This window comes from Schistocerca gregaria, chromosome 2 (genome assembly GCF_023897955.1).
Source record: "Schistocerca gregaria isolate iqSchGreg1 chromosome 2, iqSchGreg1.2, whole genome shotgun sequence".
NCBI lineage: Eukaryota > Metazoa > Arthropoda > Insecta > Orthoptera > Acrididae > Schistocerca > Schistocerca gregaria.
In genome coordinates this window covers 535,683,631-535,709,097 of record NC_064921.1, presented here as the reverse complement: position 1 = coordinate 535,709,097, position 25,467 = coordinate 535,683,631, and the positions used below count along the sequence as shown (strand labels likewise).

Genomic DNA, 25,467 nt, shown 5'->3' with positions numbered 1-25,467 from the left:
ATTTAGTAACGAAGCACAGAATAATCAACTTTTATTAATTACTTATTTTACTGTCATACAAAAATTCATGAATGATGAACCAGTTGGTAACAGTACAGAAACCAAATTCTTGAGATTATGGCTGCAAATCAACATAAAATGGAATAAGCATATAGAATATCATAATGCAAAACTGAATAAGACATTCTACCTTCTTCGCTCACTAAAATCCTGCTGTAGAGAGAAAACAGCAAAGAATGCACATCATGCCTACTTTCATTCACATCTTAAATATAGGATCACATTTTTAAGAAACTCCAAAACAGCTGTCAGCACATTCCAACTGTAAAAGCAGGGCCATTATAATTATTTTTTATGTGAACCTTGAGACACATGTAAAGCTCCGTTTGGGATCTGTGGCATTCCTACTTTACTGTGTATCTACAGTATGTAAACCCTTATATTCTTTAAAATAAATGTAATATGTAAGGACATTATATTGTTTAATATTCATAATCATTTTACAGGACAAAACAAAAACTTACATATAGTCCTGTCATCATATCCATGTGCTGAAGTGGCAACGTGGGAGTTAAACTTTATTAGAAACTTTTTAAAAGCATGAAAATAAATACTGAGGTCAAAATTCTGAGAAAATTTTTATATTCATATGTACAGCATCACTGCTTTTACTCCATTGAACAATATTTGAATATATGAAGTCCATTAGGTAAATATTTAAAAGTATGAAGTGTATTGCGTGTAATTTCATACACATTTATGCAGAAATCCCATGCACATACAAACTGATTTGTCCAGTGTCTTATGCATAATAAGCTCCTTTTGTAGACAAGGAGCTTGGTTAAAATACAATACAATACAATGCTCAGGCTTATGCTGGTAATATTCATCATGCCAGAAATGCAGTCCAATTTAGAAATTTGAATCATATGGTAGATTACCCTTTTTAATCTTGTGGCAAGGTAGTATGATATTTGAACGTTGTGTGAGCATCTCATAGACCTGCCTTATGGATGTGAAGTTATTTTATTAATTTGTAGAATTTTCAATATATTGGTTATATGTAGTTATCTAAAGTTACTTGCTGTACCAGGACATGAATTCAGATACCTGCTTTTGAGGCAATACACTATCAACCGCACGTCATAGTACACCTCAAATCTTTAACTCACCACAGGCTTAGTAACATTATTTTACAACATAAGAAAGGCTTTCCAATGACACTACAGGACCAGCAATATTGGGAGAATCAATATATTGGGTGCTGTGGATTCTCAGTATCCCCATCACTATACAGAGATGACATTATTTTTTTCTGCCCTTATGAAGTGTATGCAGTGCTGATTAATTGTGCAAGTGTGATGGACCAGGGACTTGAACACGTAATTTACTGCTGCAAAGTGTAGAGTACGATTTCTTTTATGATCTGTGTCAAGTCAAAATTTGTGGATAAATACACACAAAAAAAGGTTTTGCATCACCCCGGTTTCGAGAACTGTTGAAGACAGATGTTGACTGAGGATATTGTATCACAGGCACTGTCCCGTTGACTGTTCAGAGATGTCACTAAACCTGCCCAAAGATGTAAACCACCATGAATGAGCAGTGCCTGCTAGACAAAAGGGGTCTGGCAGCTGATCAGTTCCAGTCATTCCACCGGGAAGGAGGTTCACAGCTCATGTTCTCTGTATTTCAACCATGCCTAGATGGTAAATACCACAGTTCGATTGTGTCTGCATTGTTACTTTGTGTCAGGAAGGGCTTTCAACAAGGGAAGTGTCCAGGCATCTCAGAATGAACCAAAGCGATGTTGTTCAGACATGGAGAAGATACAGAGAGAGACAGGAACTGTCGATGACATGCCTTGCTCAGGGTGCTCAAGGGCTATTACTGCAGTGGATGACCGCTACGTATGGATTATGGCTCGGAGGAACCCTGACAGCAACACCACTATGTTGAATAATGCTTTTCATGCAGCCACAGGATGTCATGTTACAACTCAAACTGTGCATAGGCTGCATGATGCACAACTTCATCCCCGACATCCATGGAAAAGTCGTCTTTGCAACCATGACACCATGCAGTGTGGTACAGATGGGCCCAGCAACATGCTGAATGGACTGCTCAGGATTGGTATCACGTTCTCTTCACTGATGAGTGTCGCATATGCCTTTAACCAGACAATCCTCGGAGGCAACATGGTCAGGTTGAATGCCTTAGACACACTGTCCAGTGAGTGCAGCAAGGTGGAGATTCCCTGTTGATTTGGGATGGCATTATGTGGGGTCGACATACACCTCTGGTGATCATGGAAGACTCCGTAACGACTGTACGATACATGAATGCCATCCTCCAATGGTAGTGCAACCATATTGGCAGCATATTGGCGAGGCATTCATCTTCATGGACAACAATTTGCGCCCCCCATCATGCACATCTTGTGAATGACTTCCTTCTGGATAACGACCTCGCTCAACTAGAATGGCCAGCATGTTTCCAGGCATGAACTCTTTCGTACGTGCCTGGGATAGATTGAAAAGCGCTGTTTTGGATGATCTGACCCATCAACCACTCTGAGGGATCTATGCCGAATCGCCATTGAGGAGTGGGACAATCTGGACCAGCAGTGCCTTGATGAACTTGTGGATAGGATGCCACGATGAATACAGGCATGCATCATTGGAAGAAGATGTGCTACTGGATATTAAGAGGTACTGGTGTGTACAGCAATCTGGACCACCATCTCTGAAGGTCTCGCTGTATGGTCATACATCATGCAATGTGTGGTTTTCATTAGCAATAAAAAGGGCAGAAATGATGTTTATGTTGATCTCTATTCCAATTTTCTGTACAGGTTATGGAACTCTCAGAACCAAGGTGATGCAAAACTTTTTTTGATGTTTGTATGTTTCTTGTAGTTTTTAGGTCTTATGTCTATTGGAAGTTTTATATTGTCTGTAAGAAAATTAGAAGTATTTTCAAGATTTGGTTTCTTGGCAGAGGCATCATAGTACTGAATAATTATGTTGGAGCTGGATTGTCATCACCATGGATCTGTCATTATCAATGTTGAAACAACGTAGAGAGAATGTTGTACATAAAAATATATCACTGTTTGTGATGTGAACAATGTTAGGATAAGAGAACGCCCCATTTATTTCATAATGACATTGCAAATAAGGGAAAATTGTTATGATGTGTGAGTGACGTGTTTTCTTTCTTCATAAAATGCCCAGTTCAGTTTATGTTACCCTCAGATATCTCAATAAAGAGCTTGTGAATGTGTTAGTAGTGTCATATATATGGACATGACACTGGTGTTTGTAAACAGAATAACAAACGAAGGGTGGAAAGAGGGGCTTTAGCAAAATCAGAGATCCTAATGAACATATGTATGCATTTGCCTGGACATTGTTTGATACTTGAAGGATCGTATTGGTTGCTCAATATCCTTACATGATTAACATCTTCAGTGAGTAGTATTTTCTTGTCCTAGGTTGTGATTGCACTGTGCCGCCTGATAACAGTCTCTTTTCAGTGTAATGTGGAGCACTTCTTGTGCTTGAAAGCAGCATATTTTAGTTGGAACAGTTTTCACAGCCACCTCTGATTTCCTAAATGATAACATTCAGAAGTTTGTAAATTGTATTTTTGAAAATGTATTGGTACTTTAACAATCAACATAGTTTTCTCAATGTACAAAATGCAGTTTTGATGATACATGTATAATAACAAGTAATAATTTTTTTTGTTACAGTTGCGATCTAGAAAGAACTGTGACAGAGAAGGATGACCATAGAAGCATACAGCTCTTCCGTTCACTCTGTGAGCTTAGTGACCAAATTAATTCATCAAAATGCAGTCACCTACTGTCATATCTGCATGAGACAATCAACTTTTGGCACAATTTATTGAAAGACAAGTTGTCTGTGTGAGTATACTTGAACATGTGAATGTCAGAAATTATGCTGTGAGTTTTTGTACAGTGTAAATAATGCAAAGGAATGTAATTAAGTTGTTTGGATGACTACTCATAATACATACAATTAAATGAAGGTGAACTTTTTGCCATTAATATGAGCAGAGAGGTTGTCAAAAAAGAAAGGAATAACAAGCAATTCAGGGAGTCCCATTAGAGGTGGACAGGCAGCACAGTAATGAATGGTAATGCTAACTTTTTACAAATATTAATGCCATTGTGTACTTAATTGGGATGTTTTAAATTGATTTGTACTGAAAGAGCTATCCTCCATTAGGCTTCAGTGTTTTCTCCAGCCCCTCCCCATTCTTCACAACATTCGTGTTCAGCCTGTGATGCCATTCCACATATCTGAAAATTAGTACTGAACTAGTAGCATGTATAATAATATAAGATGCCTTCAGTTACCATCATCTGTCATGGCCACTAGATATAGATAATACTCTCAACAGTAGTTGCTTCTCAGAAACAATGTATGTCCTTCAACTGCCTAGAATTACAGGCCTCAATAACTTATTAATCAGGATGTTTAAAGTTTCTTCAGAATACTTGCTTTTTTCAGCCTTCCCATGTATAAGATGTGCTGTTAGTTGAATATGCTTATGATATATGAACATTCAGTGATCGATATTAAAGTTTCCTGCAGCAGTTGTCACCATTGAACCAGTGACTTGGAGTGCAGCAAGCTATCCCTATGGAATCCATAAAGTGCCCCTCTCTGTGGACAGAAGCTCATATTGTATCTTGTGTAGCAGAATAGTGTAAAAAAAATAAGTGTGTTTGTGTTACGTGTTCCTTTGCTGCCTAACTAACTGAAGTCAAACATTTACTTAGTTTTCAACAAGATCAACAGAAATTGTTAGAGAAAATGCCCTAATACTTTCCAATGTTCTGAAGGAAAATGATATGAAATGTAATTCAGATTGTTAATATGAGTGTTTTATGCAAACCAGTTTCTGCAGGTTAAAAGATTTTGACATGGTAAGAGGCACATGTGGCTTGTGACACTTTTCTGTAAAAATTTGTAAAGAACCACTTTAATGTTTATTATTAAGATCAGGCACTGTCAGTGCAGTCTCAGTGCACAAGGGTTGAAAATGAACCTGTAAGGTTTGAAACTAATATAAATACTGGAACTGTTGACAGAGTCATTAACAAACACTGTAAGAAATTTAATGAAGTTGCTGGTTCCCTGTCAACAATATGTTGAAAACTGAGAAAAAAAAGATCATTGTATTCCCTTGGTACATGCAGCTGGAACTCTTGTTATCTGGACTCTCAGAGAGATGCTGAAACCAATTCAAATCCACCTGTTGAATAGTTTTACACATAGCATCTTGACACATTGAGTTCTCATAAACACACACGTTTTGCCCCAGCCCGGATTTGTACACAACATGATGAGCACATAGTCCAAAACTCCAAGAACAGAAAAAAATAGCTTTTTTCATCTGATGTAAACAAATTGTTGTATGTAAATAACTTTAAAGAGGAGTGAACAGTTACTGCTCAAGAATAAAATTGTTGAGATAATGCCCGTGCCAGTAGTATGTCAGAGGGGTTATAATTAATATTATTGCAGATACTTAGAAAGTGATATACTTAAAAGGAAAGGGAAATCTAAGTAAAATACAGTAGGTGAGGCAGACAACATGTCAGTAGCTTTTGAGCCCCATGTCCACTTAACCTTTGTTTGATATCTTTATTCATTTTATTGTAATCATTGTTACTGATATTTTTAAATGTACCATGCTCATGCCTTGTAATTTTTCAGTGAATTCGATGAGGTGTTGCAGTCACTAAAATGGCCCTTTATAAACACCAGTTTGCTAGTTGCAACTCCTCCTCCAGAAGTAACACAGAAGTTCCAGCAGTTGACTGAGTACCTGTTGCATTTGCAGTTACCGTATCCTTCAGGAATTCAACACTGCTAGTTCTATAATTTAAATCTGAACTGTCACTAAAATGTAAGTATGAAAACAGTAGGAATTGGAAGAAGTCCAATGATTTTCACTAAATACTCAAATTTTTTGAAATAAATAAATACATATTGCTGTTGGAGCTCTTTGGTGGATTTAAAAAAAGAAACAAGCTTTTATTTGCAAAAAATTAGCAATTACATTAATTACCTATGGACCTGTATGTATATGATTAGATATATATATAAAGATTCCAAGACTTACCAAGCGGGAAAGCGCCGGCAGACAGGCACAATGAACAAAACACACAAACACACACACAGAATTACTAGCTTTCGCAACCGATGGGTGCTTCTTCAGGGAAGAGGGAAGGAGAGGGAAAGACGAAAGGATGTGGGTTTTAAGGGAGAGGGTAAGGAGTCATTCCAATCCCGGGAGCAGAAAGACTTCCCTTGGAAGTTTCTTTCTATTTTATTTATATGATTAGATAAATATTCTGCAGCTTGTCCTTATAGATAAATAGCAGTAGTACTGGGAATAGATTGTAGAAACAGGGAACATGCATGAAAACCCCACCATTCCTAAATGATCATCATATTTGGTTACTGTGATGATAGTCATCAATGAGCAGCTTCTTGGGCATCTGCTGTGCCCCATTAGCATTAATTTTGTATAGCCCATTTCTCTGAGAAATGTTGAAAACTAAACATGAATAGAAATTAACGTTTGAAAGGAGTGACTGAGGAATGAATGCAGAGCACATCACTTGTACTAAAATTGTGGTTTGGTGCTTAGTTAATAACCCATATAAACTGATAGGCTAATTTGGTTGCAATTGAATGATCAGAATTCAACTAGCCATATCATAAGCTTCAGAGGAACTGAAGAAGTACTCTGAAGTTTTTGTGTAGTTGTCACCTCACTTTCAGTTATTTAAGAGATTAAATAAGGTAGTTGACAGTTTATTTCAAAAGACTTGTTAGGACACTCCTGGAATGATTGTTGCACCAGCAGTTATGTTTGCATCAGGACGTGTTCGAGGGGAGGACTGTGTGTGTCACTCCTTCAGGGCCAAGGTAATAATTGAGTAAATCTGATTTGATTCCCTCTGACTTTTCACTTGGCACATTTAGATCATGTTATCTCACTCACGGATCATATACATTCTGTGGATGTGATTTCTTTTTAGTATTGTGTTTGACATCAGCACTTCATGTTCTGAAATGGTAGCAGAATGATTTCCAGTTCATCATACTCATTCTCTGCTGGGCACTATGCCAGAAAATGTTATAATAATAAAGATTCATTTATTATTATTATTATTATTATAGCACCATGGAGTATATTCATGATAATAATTGTAATAGTAATATAATAATTAACACAACCTAAGATCACCCTGATCTGATGTTAGTATGGCACAATCAAAGAAGTCACACAGAAATTTCAAAATAGTTCAAAAAGTCGTTAAAAGATGGCATTGTAATCGCAATGTGTAGGACCTATAAATAATGCTTCACTGCCCAGAGTGATCAGTTCACCACTGAAATGTGAAATCTGGCTAGCATACCAAAGGAAGAGATTGAAATCATGTATTTAATTAAACTAGATGTTTTTCTGGTACAGGAATACCATGCGTTAGAACAAAGTCTTGCGACAACAAGGTGCATTTTTCATACATCATTTAGTGTTCCAAAAAGGACCTGGTGCAAAAACTATTCACAAGGTCTTTGCAAAATTGCGACTGACAGGCAGCATGGTTAGTGATCTACCCAGAAATGTTGGCTCCAGCTAAACTGTAGTTACTCCTGAAAATGCCACCACAGTTTCTGCAGTTATTCAGAAAAATCCAAGGAAATCCATCCAAAGAATTGCAGCAGAGACAGGTTTGAAGCAATTGAGCCAGAAAATACAGACAGATCCTATAACTGTTTCCATTCAAAATCTAAAGGCATTAAGCTATATCTGTACCAGCTGTGTGTCAGAGGGCTGACTTTGCGTAACAGGCTCTCATAATGATTGATAATGAAGAATTTGATCTTGGCTGAATCCGGTTCACAGATGAAGTACACTTCCACTTGAACGGAGTCATGAAAGAACAAAACTAGCTATTTTGGTGTTCCATAAATCTCTGTTTGTGTGAAGTGAAACCAGTGAATACTCCCAGAGTTTCTGTTTGGGCTGTGATATGCAGCAGAGGCATTATCATTATTTTTATCATGCGAGGAACAATCACTAGGGACTGTTTCATTGCAATTTTTGAATAATCTGCCACCACACATTGCACAATCAGCCAGCGACCGAGTAGTTTGTGCAAGATGGGGACACACCTCATCACAATGGAAAGGTGTTTTGCTTTTATGAACACAGAGGGAATAGAGTCATTGTGTTGAATTATTGCAAATTTACTGGTGCAGGAATGGATTGGCCTCCATATTCACCCAATTAGCTTCTGTATGACTACTTTTTGTGGGGCACATTGAAAGACTCTGTCTGCCGGATTCATCTCACCATGCTGGATGAGCTTGAAGTTCCAATCCAGGTTGTATCTGAATCCATTTCAATTGAGACACTGCAGGACGTGATGGCAAGTTTCTTTGTTCATTTGCACATATCTGTACTGCAAGTGGTGGACATTTTGAAAATATTGTTTGATTGACAAGACTGCTTGCAGAGGTCAGTTTAATTATGTGTGTTGATGCTGTACAAGCTGCACAGCACACAAAACCATCAGTTAGCAACTTTTCAAACTATTTTGAAACTTCTGTATAAAATTCTTACAGCTTTCACAATATATACACCTTTTGTTGCACTCGTCTATCTTAATTTTCTAGATATTTAATTTTGAAATCAGGGACTGCTTCACTGGTCACCCTGTAAAAGATAAAGGGGGGAGGGAATATTACTAAAGGGTAAGGGCAGAGAGCTTAATGTAAAATGCCTCTCTCAGTGGGAACTGCTTATGCGTACAAGGAGAGTCCATCATCAATATCGCATATTGTTGTCTCTCACAGCTTCACAAGTTGTATAGTGATGTTCCCACACCATTACTCCACCACCACCACCACACCACCACCACTTTCTATCTTTCAGCAGTTAAAAGTATGTACAGAATGTAATGAGTTCCTTGTGGCCAGTGTACTTTCAGATCAGTCTGCAATCTGATTGTGGCTTGGAAATGGGTGCACTACATCAGTGATTCATGGCACCTTAAAAAGGTGTGTCATTGTTCATTACATACACTGATGAGCCAACACATTATGACTGCTTGCATAATAGCATGTGGGTCATCCTTTTGAACAATGCAGCAGTCATCCTGCATGGCATGGATTCAACAAGTCCTTAGCTTTTTCTGGAGGTATGTAGCACCAGGTATCTGTGCACAACTGATTTGATTCCCTCTGGCTTTTCACTTGGCACATTTAGCTTGTTAGCTCACTCTTAGATCATGTACATTCTGTCGACATGATTTTGTTTTACTACTGTGTTTGACATCACAACACGATCACGTGAGTCCTTTAAATTATAGTTTGGTGGTTTGTTGAACAGCTATCCACCTGCAAGATGCACTCATGTTGGGGAAGAAATCAAGCATGAAGGGGTGCAGGTGGTCTGCAATAATGTTCACATAGTCCAAAACTGTCACGGTGGCTTCGATTACTACTATAGGTTCCATGGAAGTCCAGATGAATGTTACCAATAGCATAATACTGCTTCCACTGGCCTGGCACAGTGCTTGTTTTGAGTAATCATTCATCTGGATGGCAGCACTTCTGGGCTTGACCACTAACCTGTTGTAACAAGAAAGATGACTCATTTGTCCAGGCAACACAAACTGCCAGAAAAAAATAGTTCACCCTTTTAGAGGTTTCCATTTACTCAAGATTTATTGTTGCAACAGTGCATATGGAGTACATGAAACCATTACATTTACAGATGAATAGCACAGGCAGTTCAGAGGTACCATGCTGAAACACCCATATTAGTATGTGGTGTAGTCCCCATGGGCAGCAATGCAGACTCTGTCATCCAGTCAATCTTGTTGTTGTTGTTGCGGTCTTCAGTCCTGAGACTGGTTTGATGCAGCTCTCCATGCTACTCTATCCTCTGCAAGCTTCTTCATCTCCCAGTACCTACTGCAACCTACATCCTTCTGAATCTGCTTACTGTATTCATCTCTTGGTCTCCCTCTACGATTTTTACCCTCCACGCTGCCCTCCAATACCAAATTGGTGATCCCTTGATGCCTTAGAACATGTCCTATCAACTGATCCCTTCTTCTGGTCAAGTTGTGCCACAAACTTCTCTTCTCCCCAATCCTATTCAATACTTCCTCATTAGTTATGTGATCTACCCATCTAATCTTCAGCATTCTTCTGCAGCACCACATTTCGAAAGCTGCTATTCTCTTCTTGTCCAAACTATTTATCGTCCATGTTTCACTTCCATACATGGCTACACTCCATACAAATACTTTCAGAAATGACTTCCTGGCACTTAAATCTATACTCGATGTTAACAAATTTCTCTTCTTCAGAAACACTTTCCTTGCCACTGCCAGTCTTCATTTTATATCCTCTCTACTTCAACCATCATCAGTTATTTTGCTCCCCAAATAGCAAAACTCCTTTACTACTTTAAGTGTCTCATTTCCTAATCTAATTCCCTCAGCATCACCCCACTTAAATTGACTACATTCCATTATCTTCGTTTTGTTTTTGTTGATGTTCATCTTATATCCTCCTTTCAAGACACTGTCCGTTCCATTCAACTGCTCTTCCAAGTCCTTTGCTGTCTCTGACAGAATTACAATGTCATCGGCGAACCTCAAAGTTTTTATTTCTTCTCCGTGGATTTTAATACCTACTCCGAACTTTTCTTTTGTTCCCTTTACTGCTTGCTCAATATACAGATTGAATAACATCGGGGAGAAGCTACAACCCTGTCTCACTCCCTTCCTGACCACTGCTTCCCTTTCATGTCCCTCAACTCTTATAACTGCCATCTGGTTTCTGTACAAATTGTAAATAGCCTTTCACACCCTGTATTTTACCCCTCCCACCTTTAGAATTTGAAAGAGAGTATTTCAGTCAACATTGTCAAAAGCTTTCTCTAAGTCTACAAATGCTAGAAACGTAGGTTTGCCTTTCCTTAATCTTTCTTCTAAGATATGTCGTAGGGTCAGTATTGCCTCATGTGTTCCAGTGTTTCTACGGAATCCAAACTGATCTTCCCCAAGGTTGGCTTCTACTAGTTTTTCCATTCGTCTGTAAAGAATTCGTGTTAGTATTTTGCAGCAGTGGCTTATTAAACTGATTGTTCGGTAATTATCACATCTGTCAATACCTGCTTTCTTTGGGATTGGAATTATTATATTCTTCTTGAAGTCTGAGGGTATTTCGCCTGTTTCATACATCTTGCTCACCAGATGGTAGAGTTTTGTCAGGACTGGCTCTCCCAAGGCCGTCAGTAGTTCCAATGGAATGTTGTCTACTCCGAGGGCCTTGTTTCGACTCAGGTCTTTCAGTGCTCTGTCACTCTTTACGCAATATCTTATCTCCCATTTCATCTTCATCTACATCCTCTTCCATTTCCATAATATTGTCCTCAAGTACATCGTCCTTGTATAGACCCTCTATATACTCCTTCCACCTTTCTGCTTTCCCATCTTTGCTTAGAATTGGGTTTCGATCTGAGCTCTTGATGTTCATACAAGTGGTTCTCTTATCTCCAAAGGTCTCTTTAATTTTTTCTGTAGGCAGTATCTATCTTACCCCTAGTGAGATAAGCCTCTACATCCTTACATTTGTTATCTAGCCATCCCTGCTTAGCCATTTTGCACTTCCTGTCGATCTCATTTTTGAGATGTTTGTATTCCTTTTTGCCTGCTTCATTTACTGCTTTTTTATATTTTCTCCTTTCATCAATTAAATTCAATATTTCTTCTGTTACCCAAGGATTTCTACTAGCCCTCGTCTTTTTACCTAGTTGATCCTCTGCTGCCTTCACTACTTCATCCCTCAAAGCTACCCATTCTTCTTCTACTGTATTTCTTTCCCCAATTCCTGTCAATTGTTCCCTTATGCTCTCCCTAAAACTCTGTACAACCTCTGGTTCTTCAGTTTTAATCTACAGTTCATAACCAATAAATTGTGGTCAGAGTCCACATCTGCCCCTGGAAATGTCTTACAATTTAAAACCTGGTTCCTAAATCTCTGTCTTACCATTATATAATCTATCTGATACCTGTTAGTATCTCCAAGGTTCTTCCATGTATACAACCTTCTTTCATGATTCTTAAACCAAGTGTTAGCTATGATTAAGTTGTGCTCTGTGCAAAATTCTACCAGGCGGCATCCTCTTTCATTTCTTAGCTCCAATCCATATTCACCTACTATGTTTCCTTCTCTCCCTTTTCCTACACTCAATTCCTGTCACCCATGACTATTAAATTTTCGTCTCCCATCTACATCTACATCTACATCTACATGACTACTCTGCAATTCACATTTAAGTGCTTGGCAGAGGGTTCATCGAACCACAATCATACTATCTCTCTACTATTCCACTCCCGAACAGCGAGCGGGAAAAACGAACACCTAAACCTTTCTGTTCGAGCTCTGATTTCTCTTATTTTATTTTGATGATCATTCCTACCTATGTAGGTTGGGCTCAACAAAATATTTTCGCATTCGGAAGAGAAAGTTGGTGACTGAAATTTCGTAAAAAGCTCTCGCCGCGACGAAAAACGTCTATGCTGTAATGACTTCCATCCCAACTCGTGTATCATATCTGCCACACTCTCTCCCCTATAACGCGATAATACAAAACGAGCTGCCCTTCTTTGCACCCTCTCGATGTCCTCCGTCAATCCCACCTGGTAAGGATCCCACACCGCGCAGCAATATTCTAACAGAGGACGAACGAGTGTAGTGTAAGCTGTCTCTTTAGTGGACTTGTTGCATCTTCTAAGTGTCCTGCCAATGAAACGCAACCTTTGGCTCGCCTTCCCCACAGTATTATCTATGTGGTCCTTCCAACTGAAGTTGTTCGTAATTTTAACACCCAGGTACTTAGTTGAATTGACAGCCTTGAGAATTGTACTATTTATCGAGTAATCAAATTCCAACGGATTTCTTTTCGAACTCATGTGGATCATCTCACACTTTTCGTTATTTAGCATCAACTGCCACCTGACACACCATACAGCAATCTTTTCTAAATCGCTTTGCAGCTGATACTGGTCTTCGGATGACCTTACTAGACGGTAAATTACAGCATCATCTGCGAACAACCTAAGAGAACTGCTCAGATTGTCACCCAGGTCATTTATATAGATCAGGAACAGTAGAGGTCCCAGGACGCTTCCCTGGGGAACACCTGATATCACTTCAGTTTTACTCGATGATTTTCCGTCTATTACAACGAACTGCGACCTTCCTGACAGGAAATCATGAATCCAGTCGCACAACTGAGACGATACCCCATAGCTCCGCAGCTTGATTAGAAGTCGCTTGTGAGGAACGGTGGCAAAAGCTTTCCGGAAATCTAGAAATACGGAATCAACTTGAGATCCCCTGTCGATAGCGGCCATTACTTCGTGCGAATAAAGAGCTAGCTGCGTTGCACAAGAGCGATGTTTTCTGAAGCCATGCTGATTACGTGTCAATAGATCGTTCCCTTCGAGGTGATTCATAATGTTTGAATACAGTATATGCTCCAAAACCCTACTGCAAACCGACGTCAATGATATAGGTCTGTAGTTAAATGGATTACTCCTACTACCCTTCTTGAACACTGGTGCGACCTGCGCAATTTTCCAATCTGTAGGTACAGATCTATCGGTGAGCGAGCGGTTGTATATGAGTGCTAAGTAGGGAGCTATAGTATCAGCGTAATCTGAAAGGAACCTAATCAGTACACAATCTGGACCTGAAGACTTGCCCGTATCAAGCGATTTGAGTTGCTTCGCAACCCCTAAGGTATCTACTTCTAAGAAACTCATGCTAGCAGATGTTCGTGTTTCAAATTCTGGAATATTCCATTCGTCTTCCCTGGTGAAGGAATTTCGGAAAACTGCGTTCAATAACTCCGCTTTAGCGGCACAGTCGTCGATAACAGTACCATCGGCACTGCGCAGCGAAGGTATTGACTGCGTCTTGCCGCTTGTGTACTTTACATACGACCAGAATTTCTTCGGATTTTCTACCAAATTTCGAGACAATGTTTCGTTGTGGAACCTATTAAAGGCATCTCGCATCGAAGTACGTGCCAAATTTCGCGCGTCTGTAAATTTTAGCCCATCTTCAGGATTTCGCATTCTTCTGAACTTCACATGCTTTTTCCGTTGCCTCTGCAACAGCGTTCGGACCTTTTTTGTGTACCACGGGGGATCCGTTCCATCTCTTACCAATTTATGAGGTATGAATATCTCAATTGCTGTTGCTACTATATCTTTGAATTTGAGCAACATCTCGTCTACATTCGCATAGTCAGTTCGGAAGGAATGGAAATTGTCTTTTAGGAAGGCTTCTAGTGGCACTTTATCCGCTTTTTTAAATAAAATTATTTTGCGTTTGTTTCTGATGGATTTGGAAGAAATGGTATTGAGCCTAGCTACAATGACCTTATGATCACTAATCCCGGTATCAGTCATGATGCTCTCTATCAGCTCTGGATTGTTTGTGGCCAAGAGGTCAAGTGTGTTTTCGCAACCATCCACAATTCGCGTGGGTTCGTGGACTAACTGCTCTAAATAATTTTCGGAGAATGCATTTAGGACAATCTCGGAAGACGTTTTCTGCCTACCACCGGTTTTGAACAAGTATTTTTGCCAACATACCGAGGGTAGGTTGAAGTCCCCACCAACTATAACCGTATGAGTGGGGTATTTATTTGTTACGAGACTCAAACTTTCTCTGAACTGTTCCGCAACTGTATCATCGGAGTCTGGGGGTCGGTAGAAGGAGCCAATTATTAACTTAATTCGGCTGTTAAGTATAACCTCCACCCACACCAATTCGCACGGAGTATCTACTTCGACTTCACTACAAGATAAACCACTACTGACAGACACCAACACACCACCACCAATTCTGCCTAATCTATCTTTCCTGAACACCGTCTGAGACTTCGTAAAAATTTCTGCAGAACTTATTTCAGGCTTTAGCCAGCTTTCTGTACCTATAACGATATCAGCTTCTGTGCTTTCTATTAGCGCTTGAAGCTCAGGGACTTTTCCAGCGCAACTACAACAGTTTACAACTATAATTCCGACTGTTCCTTGATCCAAGCACGTCCTGTAATTGCCAAGCACCCTTTGACATTGCAGCCCATCCTGCACTTTCCCGAGGCCTTCTAACCTAAAAAACCGCCCAGTCCATGCCACACAGCCTCCGCTACCCGTGTAGCCGCCAGCTGAGTGTAGTGAACTCCTGACCTATTCAGCGGAACCCGAAACCCCACCACCCTATGGCGCAAGTCAAGGAATCTGCAGCCAATACGGTCGCAAAACCGTCTGAGCCTCTGATTCAGACCCTCCACCCGGCTCTGCACCAAAGGTCCGCAGTCGGTTCTGTCAACGATGCTGCAGATGGTGAGCTCTGCCTTCATCTCGTAAGCAAGACCGGCAGCCTTCACCAAATCAGATAGCCGCTGGAATCCAGAGAGAATTTCCTCAGATCCAAAGCAACACACGTCATTAGTGCCGACATGTGCCACCACCTGCAGCTGGCTGCACCCTGTGCTCTTCATGGCATCCGGAAGGACCCTTTCCACATCAGGAATGACTCCTCCCGGAATGCACACGGAGTGCACACTGGATTTCTTCCCCTCCTTAGCCGCCATATCCCTAAGGGGCCCCATTACGCGCCTAACATTGGAGCTCCCAACTACCAATAAGCCCACCCTCTGCGATTGCCCGGACCTTGAAGGCTGAGAATGATCCTCTGAAACAGGGCAGGCAGCTGCATCTGGCTCAGCCAGAGACAGTGCCTGAAACCGGTTTGTCAGACGCACCGGGGAGGCTTTCTGATCAGCCTCCGGGGACGCCTTTCGCTGCCTGCCACGCCTTGGAACGACCTCCCAATCAACCACAGGCGAGGGCTCAGTCCCACTGCGGGCAGCAACCGGGGCAACCACAGCGGCAGACCGATCTGGGGACAGACGGGATGAGGTTGACATCCCCGTGATACCCGAGTCCGGCTCCCCACAGTGGTGCCCATTGGCAACAGCCTCAAGCTGCGCGACCGAAGTCAGCGCCGATTGCAGCTGTGAGCGAAGGGATGCCAAGTCAGCCCTCATCCGAACACAGCAATCGCAGTCCCTGTCCATTCTAATTGATGTTTAACAACAGTTACTGAAACACGAGTCCGTGCCTAGATAACGCAAGCGGAACACACAAAGAATGTATCAACTAACCTGTACAAATGCCTAACGACTGCGCTACAATCTGCTGAATTTACGATTACAGTAACTAAAACTCGAAATTGCACCTCCTATACGAAACTCACACGTAATTTAAATAAGAATCTACGAAGTAAACACTAAAGTGCGATGCTACAACTGTCAAATACTATAATACGCCCGAAATATATGAATTAAACAATGCAAGTACCCAAAAACACGCAAAGAAATTAATTAAACTATCTAACAAATAAGTAAGCTAGGGTTATACGACTTGCTGCAGCAGCTGCTTATCCAACGGCGGCAGGGAGCACACTGACTGACTGACCAACCGACACTGGCCGTTCAAAACAAAAACAGAAGACAGACGACTACGCGAATTTACACTATTCACTATCTGAATAATTTCTTTTATTTCATCATACATTTCTTCAATTTCTTCGTCATCTGCAGAGCTAGTTGGCATATAAACTTGTACTACTGTAGTAGGTGTGGGCTTCGTATCTATCTTGGCCACAATAATGCGTTCACTATGCTGTTTGTAGTAGCTTACCCGCATTCCTATTTTCCTATTCATTATTAAAGCTACTCCTGCATTACCCATATTTGATTTTGTGTTTATAAACCTGTAGTAACCCGACCAGAAGTCTTGTTCCTCCTGCCACCGAACTTCACTAATTCCCACTATATCTAACTGTAACCTATCCATTTCCCTTTTTAAATTTTCTAACCTACCTGCTCGATTAAGGGATCTGACATTTCACGCTCCGATCCGTAGAACGCCAGTTTTCTTTCTCCTGATAATGACATCCTCCTGAGTAGTCCCTGCCCAGAGATCCGAATGGGGGACTATTCTACCTCCGGAATATTTTACCCAAGAGGACGCCATCATCATTTAATCATACAGTAAAGCTGCATGCCCTCGGGAAAAATTACGGCCATAGTTTCCCCTTGCTTTCAGCCATTCGCAGTACCAGCACAGCAAAGCTGTTTTGGTTATTGTTACAAGGCCAGATCAGTCATTCATCCAGACTGTTGCCCTTGCAACTACTGAAAAGGCTGCTGCCCCTCTTCAGGAACCACACGTTTGTCTGGCCTCTCAACAGGTACCCCTCCGTCGTGGTTGTACCTATAATACGGCTATCTGTATCGCTGAGGCACGCAAGCCTCCCCACCAACGGCAAGGTCCACGGTTCATGGGGGGGCAGTCAATCTTACAGATGGCGAATACTTTCTGGAAAATATAACGGTATGCCAACTCAAACTGCTCACATAGTTCTATAAGAGTTGTTGGTTGTTGAGTCGCGAGAGTCACTCATCGTCCCTTCATATCCCACACTTGCTCGATTGGAGACAGGTCCACAGATTGTGCTGGCCAGGTAGTTGCTGCACATCGTGCAAATCACATTGAGTTTCAGAGGCAGTGTGTCGATGAGCATTGCCCTGTTAGGACAACACATTGCTTTCCTGTTGCAAGAACAGCAAAAAATGGGCATGTACAAAATGCTTGTTAGCATCTCCTCCGGAAACATCAAAGGTGAAGGTGAACGAGAGTTGTAGCTTATTGCACACCAGATAACAGGGCCTGTGGAGGGGGAGGGAGGGGGGGTGGCATGCCAGTGTGTCTTGGACAAATGCCCTCTATGAGACAGCACTGTCCCACTGCTGAGGGGGGGGGGGGGAAGGGGGGGGGGTGGCATGCCAGTGTGTCTTGGACAAATGCCCTCTATGAGACAGCACTGTCCCACTGCTAATATCTGGCCTGCAACATGTCTAGGCTCAGAAGCTCTTTTATCTGTGCTGTGGTATATGTACAGCTTGCCACTGCTACCCTTACAATACAACAATCATGGTGGGCATCTGTGCTGCATGGACATCCATAACTTCATCTACTGTGTGAGAATGTTCAAGTGGCCACTGATACCAGGACTGTTGCGTTACTAATTCAGTATGCCCAACTTGTGTGGCCATTCTCTGACATGATCTTCCTGCCACTGGGAAGTCCACAATTTCACCCCTTTAAAACTTGCTCAATTGGCTTGAGGAAGCAAGAGTGCATTTCCAGCTCATGGTTGCCTGTTTACTTCACAAATTTGTACTACACTGAGCCTTTTAGCTGTGAGCATTCCCTATTAAAGGATAGACACAAATGGCACTCCAATAGCTACGTCAATATGCTATCTGTTGTCAGACGATGTTGAAATCAGTATTAGTACTTCTTCTTTCCTCCAAGTGGCAACTGCCATCATTGGATCAAAATCAATCTCATCTTTTAAGGCGTATGATTTTTTTTTTTCCAGAAGTGTATTTCTATTGGTCCAGGATCCAATATCTTTGATCCCATGCCCACTGTAGTTGCAACTGACTGTGTTGTTGGGTCAAAGTGGGAACATGTAGGGATCATCTGCTGTGGAATCCCATGTTCAATAGTGTGTGCTGAACTTTATGCTCTGAAACACCTGTGCCTGCATCAGCATTTCACTGTGTCATCAGGCATTCAGTTGTGCAGTGGATAGTGGTTATAATGTTTGGGGTCATGGTGTACTTTTTGGTTGCATGACATGTATGTTAGTTGTCTGCAGCTCTGAGTAGGCAATTTGCCTTGAATCATGGTGATTGATGTTGTTGCAGTGTTCAGTGCAAGTTGCTGGGAAAACGTATTGACAATCACACCTTGGTTTTAGAGGGGGACAGTGAAACCTCTGAGGGGTTGTGACACTTGTATTACACAGTATGAGTTATGACTGACTGTTGATTTGAGCCTGTGATACATCCTGGAGATGACACACTTGGTACATGAAGAACGTGGATGATCTGTATTTGTGTCCAGACTTCTTCCAAGAGAACACAGTAAACCCACAAATATTCTGTCAATGATCAACAACATTATAACACCAATTTATGCACCCATATCACAGTTTTAATTATTTCCTCATATGTTTCAAAGATGGCTTGTGAATAGGTGTGTAGTATTTGTAGTCACTCACTTCTTGTTAAAGCTATGGAATCTTTTGCATTCCTTTGAATTTATCTGTAACTGTTTGTTACTTTCAGTTTTGGCATATTTTACTGCATTTAACTGCAATTTTTTTCATAACAGAACCAAACAAAGTTGCTTTAATTTAATCATTATTTTTTTCCTCTCCTTTAGTTCTTTATGTGTGAAGTGTTATTATTTTCCCCTTTGCCCATACCTTTTCTTCCATTCCCTTCTTTAGTATAGTTTGACTCATTTGCACATTACATTCTTTTTATGTATATACTGCACTTGAAGCTAAATTTAAATTATGTGATGCTACTCATTTATGTTTAGTGACAGTTAAAACTTCTCAATGGACTGTAAATAGTATTCAGTTTTCATTACTTGTGGTATAATCAGCTCCAGCTTTAGCATTGTGGATAACAAACAATGTTTCACACAGCATTAGTATAATGCCTGAATAATTTGTTTTTCCTTAATGTCTGTCCAGAACAAATATGAAAACACACAAAGTCACATCTTCAGTTGCTATTGACTTTGAACCTCTCTCACTCCCTCTCTCCCTTTTGTTACGACCTCTGAGAAAACGATTCATGTTTCATTTCTATGGCACAAGGCAAACCAATAGACCTGATAAACCTGAGTGGTTTTTCTCCCAAATATTGACATGGATTCGAGACCATGAGAAGTTTGTAAATCAGTGGGTACAACCAGTATACAACAGTAATGGATTATCACACATTTCAGCAAAGGTAAGTATTGAGAACTTCTAACTGTTAGAAATTTGACTTGCCAGTAACCATCCACTTTTAATAACATTTATTCCATGCTGCATTTAATTTTGAGGAAACTGATTCAATTGTATGGCAATGAGCTTTACATTTAACTGAAAAACCATATTTCATTGCTTCATTGGCTGGTCCATAATGAGAAAAGATACAAAGATGAACTACATTGCAATAATCTCTATCATGCCAAGCTCCACTGCTGATTGACACTTACATTTATGGTTACTGAAAACCACCACAGTTGTATTAACCCACATTTATTGTATCATGACCGGTTTCGTTCCTTTAGAACATTATCAGGTTGCTGAGTTGTGCCAATACCTGGTTGTAAAAAGACAAAATTCAGAAACATTGATAACATAAATACTCTGCCTGCTGTCTGGTGGAAGCATGGTGAATAGTAAGTGCATGCTACATGGCATGCTGTGCACTGTAGCCTGTCCAGACAGTCACATGCACTTACTGCTCACCATATTTCTGCAAGGCAGTTGGCAGAATTTTTATGCGAATATCATTTCTGGATTTTGTTGTGAGATTGTCTACGACAATCAGACCTTGTATATCATGATATTGGCACAACTCCGCAACCTGATGATGTTCTAAAGGAACAAATCCAGTTGTTACACAATAAATTTGTGTTTGAGAACTGTGGTTTTTTTCATTAATATTACAGGACTACATTGTTAGTTGCTTATTCTTTCTATTTATACAAAATATTTCTTAATTATTAAGTCAAATTAGCAGATACAAAAAATATTCATTGAAATTGGTCTTATTTTTTACTACCATGTGGTGCACCCTGTTAAGCAACAGCATGGAGAATGAGATTAGTTAGAAATAACAGAACTGTCTGAGGATTTATTAGAAGACAGCATCCAGTCATAACAATGTCTGTGGGTGCTCATGTTTGCTTGACATTGCTGTACAATGTTATTTCCTTCGGAACAATAATCTATAGTGTTATAAGACCTCAAGTTTATGAGTATAAAATGGGCAGAAAAAGCCAGCTGTGAGTAGTGTTAACATTCATATTTTGGAATATGAAAACAGGGTGATGGAGAATCAGGCATTCCAACTATTCGCTGCATCCTTAATATTCACCAAACTTCATGGATTTTTTGACACAGTCATTGCCTTTTTAGGGAAAAACCTTGCAGAAGAAGCTGCAAATGTGAGGAAAGACATTATAGAACTTAATGGCACAGCCTAAACACTCATAAACATAAATTATATGCATTTTTACCCACATCTAAGTAGTTGTAAAATATGTTGAAAAATAGTTCCAACAGTCATCTTGCTCTAAACATGCATGTAGTGCATGACTGCTTTCAAGAAGTTAGGAGCCAGTTACTAAATGGAAACAAAAACTATATGTTTGACCACAGACTGTACACAAAAGTAAGCCATTATCACACTTGGAAAAATGTAGTCTTTTCCTTCCATGTTCTGTTAATGAACTGAGAAAACTTGGAAACGGTAGTACAGTAACAAAATCACATTTGAAAGTTGGGTGACACAGAAAAACGGGAACATTTCCACAGTCCAATAAAACTAGAAGTGATGAAGGAAAGAAATTGCATTCATAGTAATTGAAATGTTACAACTTTGCCACATATGAAACATTGATGGCATTTATCATTTTCTTAAAATTACGTCGTTTTGATGGCATCCTCCTGTATGAATACATTCGTGAAATCTGCTGTTGTGATTCCTCGTTGACCACTACAGCGTTTCAGCTGGGATACTGTTTTAACTCATCCAGGGTTCTTGGTCGAGTCATGTAGACTTTTCTCTTGATGTAGCTCCACAAGGGAAAATCACAAACGGATAAATCTGGCAATCTAGGGGGCCAGGGACTGTTACCAAATCATGAGATCACATGGTTGCCAAACAATTCTCGCACATATGCGAATGATTGCCATGCAGTGTGCAATGTCGCTCCTCAGACTTCTTGAACATATGGAAAGTTGTTCAATGCAGATGTAACAAAAGTTCGTAACATCTCCAAGTAACAATTGATATTTACAATTATTGTTTTTCCCTGTTCATTTGCAAAAAAATATGATCCGATAATCCCATGTGATGAAACACCACATCATACTGTCACTTTACTAGCTTGCAAAGGGCGCTCATGAATGTCATTAGTATTTGTGTTTGCCCAGTAACAGTAGTTCTGTTTATTCTCATAACCTGTGAGGTGAAAATGTGCCTCATCTGACATCCACAACTGGTTTAGAGATTAATCATCATTGTTTATTTTTGTTATCGTTTGTTGACAGAATCCTAATCGTAACCGGTAATTGTTGTTCTTCAATTGTTGCACCATCTGTAGTTTGTACGAATGAAATTTTAAAACGAGATGAAAAATTTTGCAAACGCTCTCCCGAGACATTCCAACCACTGCTGCTTGCTTACAAAGTGAATGCCGTGGGCTCTGTAAGTCAGATTTGTGTACATCAATGTTCACTGGAGAACGCACACTTCTTGGTCGTCCTGTTGGTTTCTTCTTGAGGGCAGATTCAGTCTCTTCAAAGGTATTAATCCAACATTTTATCACTTGTTTCAACAAAATGGCATCATGATGTCCTAAATTCTAAAAGCATCGAAACTCCCTCTGCACTGCTACCAAACTCTCATTGTTTTTATAAAACATTTTTGTGGCTAACACATGCTATTGTGCTACTGAAATGGCAGACTGTTTACTCGCTAACTGTCATGAACCCCCACCACTGACACCTGCCCAAGGCTGCCACTACTCATGTCAAACATTCCCGTTATTCTGTGACACCCTGTAGATTCATGTAGAAAGAACTACCACCTCATAAATATTATGAAAATTCACTTCACAGAAGAGGAGTTTCACATGTTAAAGTACATTCGGTCACTCAGTTCATGTGGAAGTCATGAGTGCAGTTAAGCTCCACAATCAATGAAATCTCTCTCTCTCTCTCTCTCTCTCTCTCTCTCTCTCTCTCCCTCCCTCCCTCTCTCCCTCTCTCTCTCTCTCCCTCTCCCTCTCTCTCCCCTCCCTCCTCCCTCCCTCCCTCCCTCCCTCCCTCCCTCTTTATTTCTCTTTTTCTTTTATTCATTCATTTTTTCTTCCTTTGACCAGAAAATGACTACTTGTTAATGAAGACTGAAGTCTTACAAAGTTGGAATAGGAGTTTAGTCAGTGCAAACCTGTCATGAATAATATTTTACTCAATGGAAGAAGGTGCTTCAGAAGTTATATTGTTATTTAACTGGATAGATAAAAAAAATCTACTGACCAAGCAGTGGCAGAACACACACATATAAGACTGTTGTGATTTGCAAGCTTTTGGAGCCAGTTCTAAGCCTAGGGGACTGATGACCTGAGATGTTAAGTGCCCTAGTAATTAGAGCCATTTGAACCATTTGAGAAGGAAATACTGATTTTTGGGGACTGCATTGCACAAGACTTGAAAATCTGAGGGCTTAAAGGTGAAGACAGGGTGATATGCAAGACAGAGATTACTACTAAAGCATTGTGCAGGAGGTAATGAGAGTGAGAAGCTAAGTGCATTGTACATAACAGAGGTGGGAGGGGGCAGTGAAAAATAGATGGAAAAGACAATGAAAGATGTAGGAAATTAAAACAGAGTGAGGCAAAGCATAATTACAATGAAGAAAAGCTGAGACGGAAGAAATTAATGTAAATTAAGGTGAGATGGGTGGCGAGAACCAAGGACGTGTTGTAGTGCTGGTTCCCCCTGCAGAGTTCTGAAAAACTGGTGTCTGGTGGAAGAATCCAAATGGCACACGTGGGGAAACAGGCACCGAGGTCACGAATGTTATGTTGTAGAGCATGCTCTGAACAGGATATTGTGAGTTGCCAGTGTATACCCTCTGCCTATGCAAATTCTTCCTAATGGATAATTTGGTGATAGTCATGCCAATGTAGAAGGCTGACCAGTGTTTCCTTAATAGCTGGTATATGACATGTATCATTTCCCTTTGACAGTATATGTTTTGCCAGTTACCGGGCTATTACAAGTGGTGGTAGGAGGGTACATGGGGCAAGTCTTGTAGCTGGGATGGTCACAGGAGTATGAGCCATAGTGTAGGGAGATGGGTGCAGAGGGAGCATAGGGTCTGACAAGAATATTGCAGGGATTGGGAGGGTGACAGAGAGCTATTGTAGATGTGGTGAGCAAAATCTCAGACAGAATGGATCCCATTTCAGGGCATGGTTTTAGGAAACCATGGCCCTGTTGAAGTAGCTGATTAACACATTCCAGACCAGGATAATACTGAGTTACCAATGGTGTGCTCCAAAGCTGTTTTGTGGAGGGATCAGCAGTACCAGGATTGGATGTGATAGCCTGGGAAATCTGCTTTTGAACTAGACTGGTGGGGTAATTACCTGCAGTGAATGCTGAGGTGAGAATGGTGATGTATTGCTGTAAAGAGTCTGCTTCTGAACAAATATGTTTGCCTCAGATGCCAAGGCTGTATGGGAGGGAACATTTGACATGAAAAGGATGACAACTGTCAGAATGTAAGTACTGCTGTTTGTTGGTAGGTTTAATGTGGACGGACCATATAGCTCCTACCCCTGTGACTGTCCCCGCTGTAAGACTTGCCCTATGTACCTTCCTACCATTAACTACAATAGCCCTGTAACTGGCAAAACATATACTATCAAAGGAAATGACACATGTCATATACCAGCTATTATGTAAACGCTGTTCGTAATTATCAATTACGATGAATGGGCAGAGGCACCGGGTATATGCTGGCAACTCACAATGTCCTGTTGCAGAGCATGCTCTACAACATGACATTCATGACTTTGGCACCTGTTTCACCACAAGCACCATCTGGATTCCTCTCCCAGACACCAGTTTCTCAGAACTCTGCAGGTGGGAGCTAGCACTACAACATGTCCTTGGTTCTCGCCACCCACCTGGCCTTAATTTATGTTAATTTCTTCCATCTCAGCTTTTCTTCACTGTAACTACTCTTAGCTTCACTCTGTTTTAATTTCCTACATCTTTCAGTGTCTTTTCCATTGAATTTTCACCGCCTCATCACACCTCTGTTATGTACAATGCACGTAGCTTCTTGCTTTTATTAACTAGTGCACGATGTTTTAGTAGTAATCTCTGTCTTGTATATTACCCTGTCTTCCACCTTTAAGCTCTCAGGTTTTCAAATCTTGTCTGATGCAGTCCCCAACAATCAGAATTTCCTTCTCATCCCCTATGGTAAGTATCCCTTGACTCGTGGTTCTGGGTGACTTTCCCAAAATCTACCCTTTTTCCTAGACCTCTCCAGTCCTTTTCCTTCACCCTTCCTCGTTCTCCATCAACACTTCTGCCTGAAGAAGGTGCCACTGGCTCCAAAAGCTTGCCAATCATAACATTCTTTTATGTG

General features: G+C 40.6%; 1 protein-coding gene across 1 annotated transcript in view; it reads left to right on the top strand.

Moving 5' to 3' along the window:
- Positions 1-25,467, top strand: part of LOC126330686 (RAD50-interacting protein 1) — a 128,758-nt gene that overhangs the window by 56,165 nt on the left and 47,126 nt on the right. Inside the window, exons 3-5 of the mRNA XM_049996386.1 lie at positions 3,758-3,931; positions 5,754-5,885; positions 19,773-20,034. Coding sequence (XP_049852343.1) covers positions 3,758-3,931; positions 5,754-5,885; positions 19,773-20,034 — 568 coding nt within the window. The remainder of the gene's footprint in view (positions 1-3,757; positions 3,932-5,753; positions 5,886-19,772; positions 20,035-25,467) is intronic.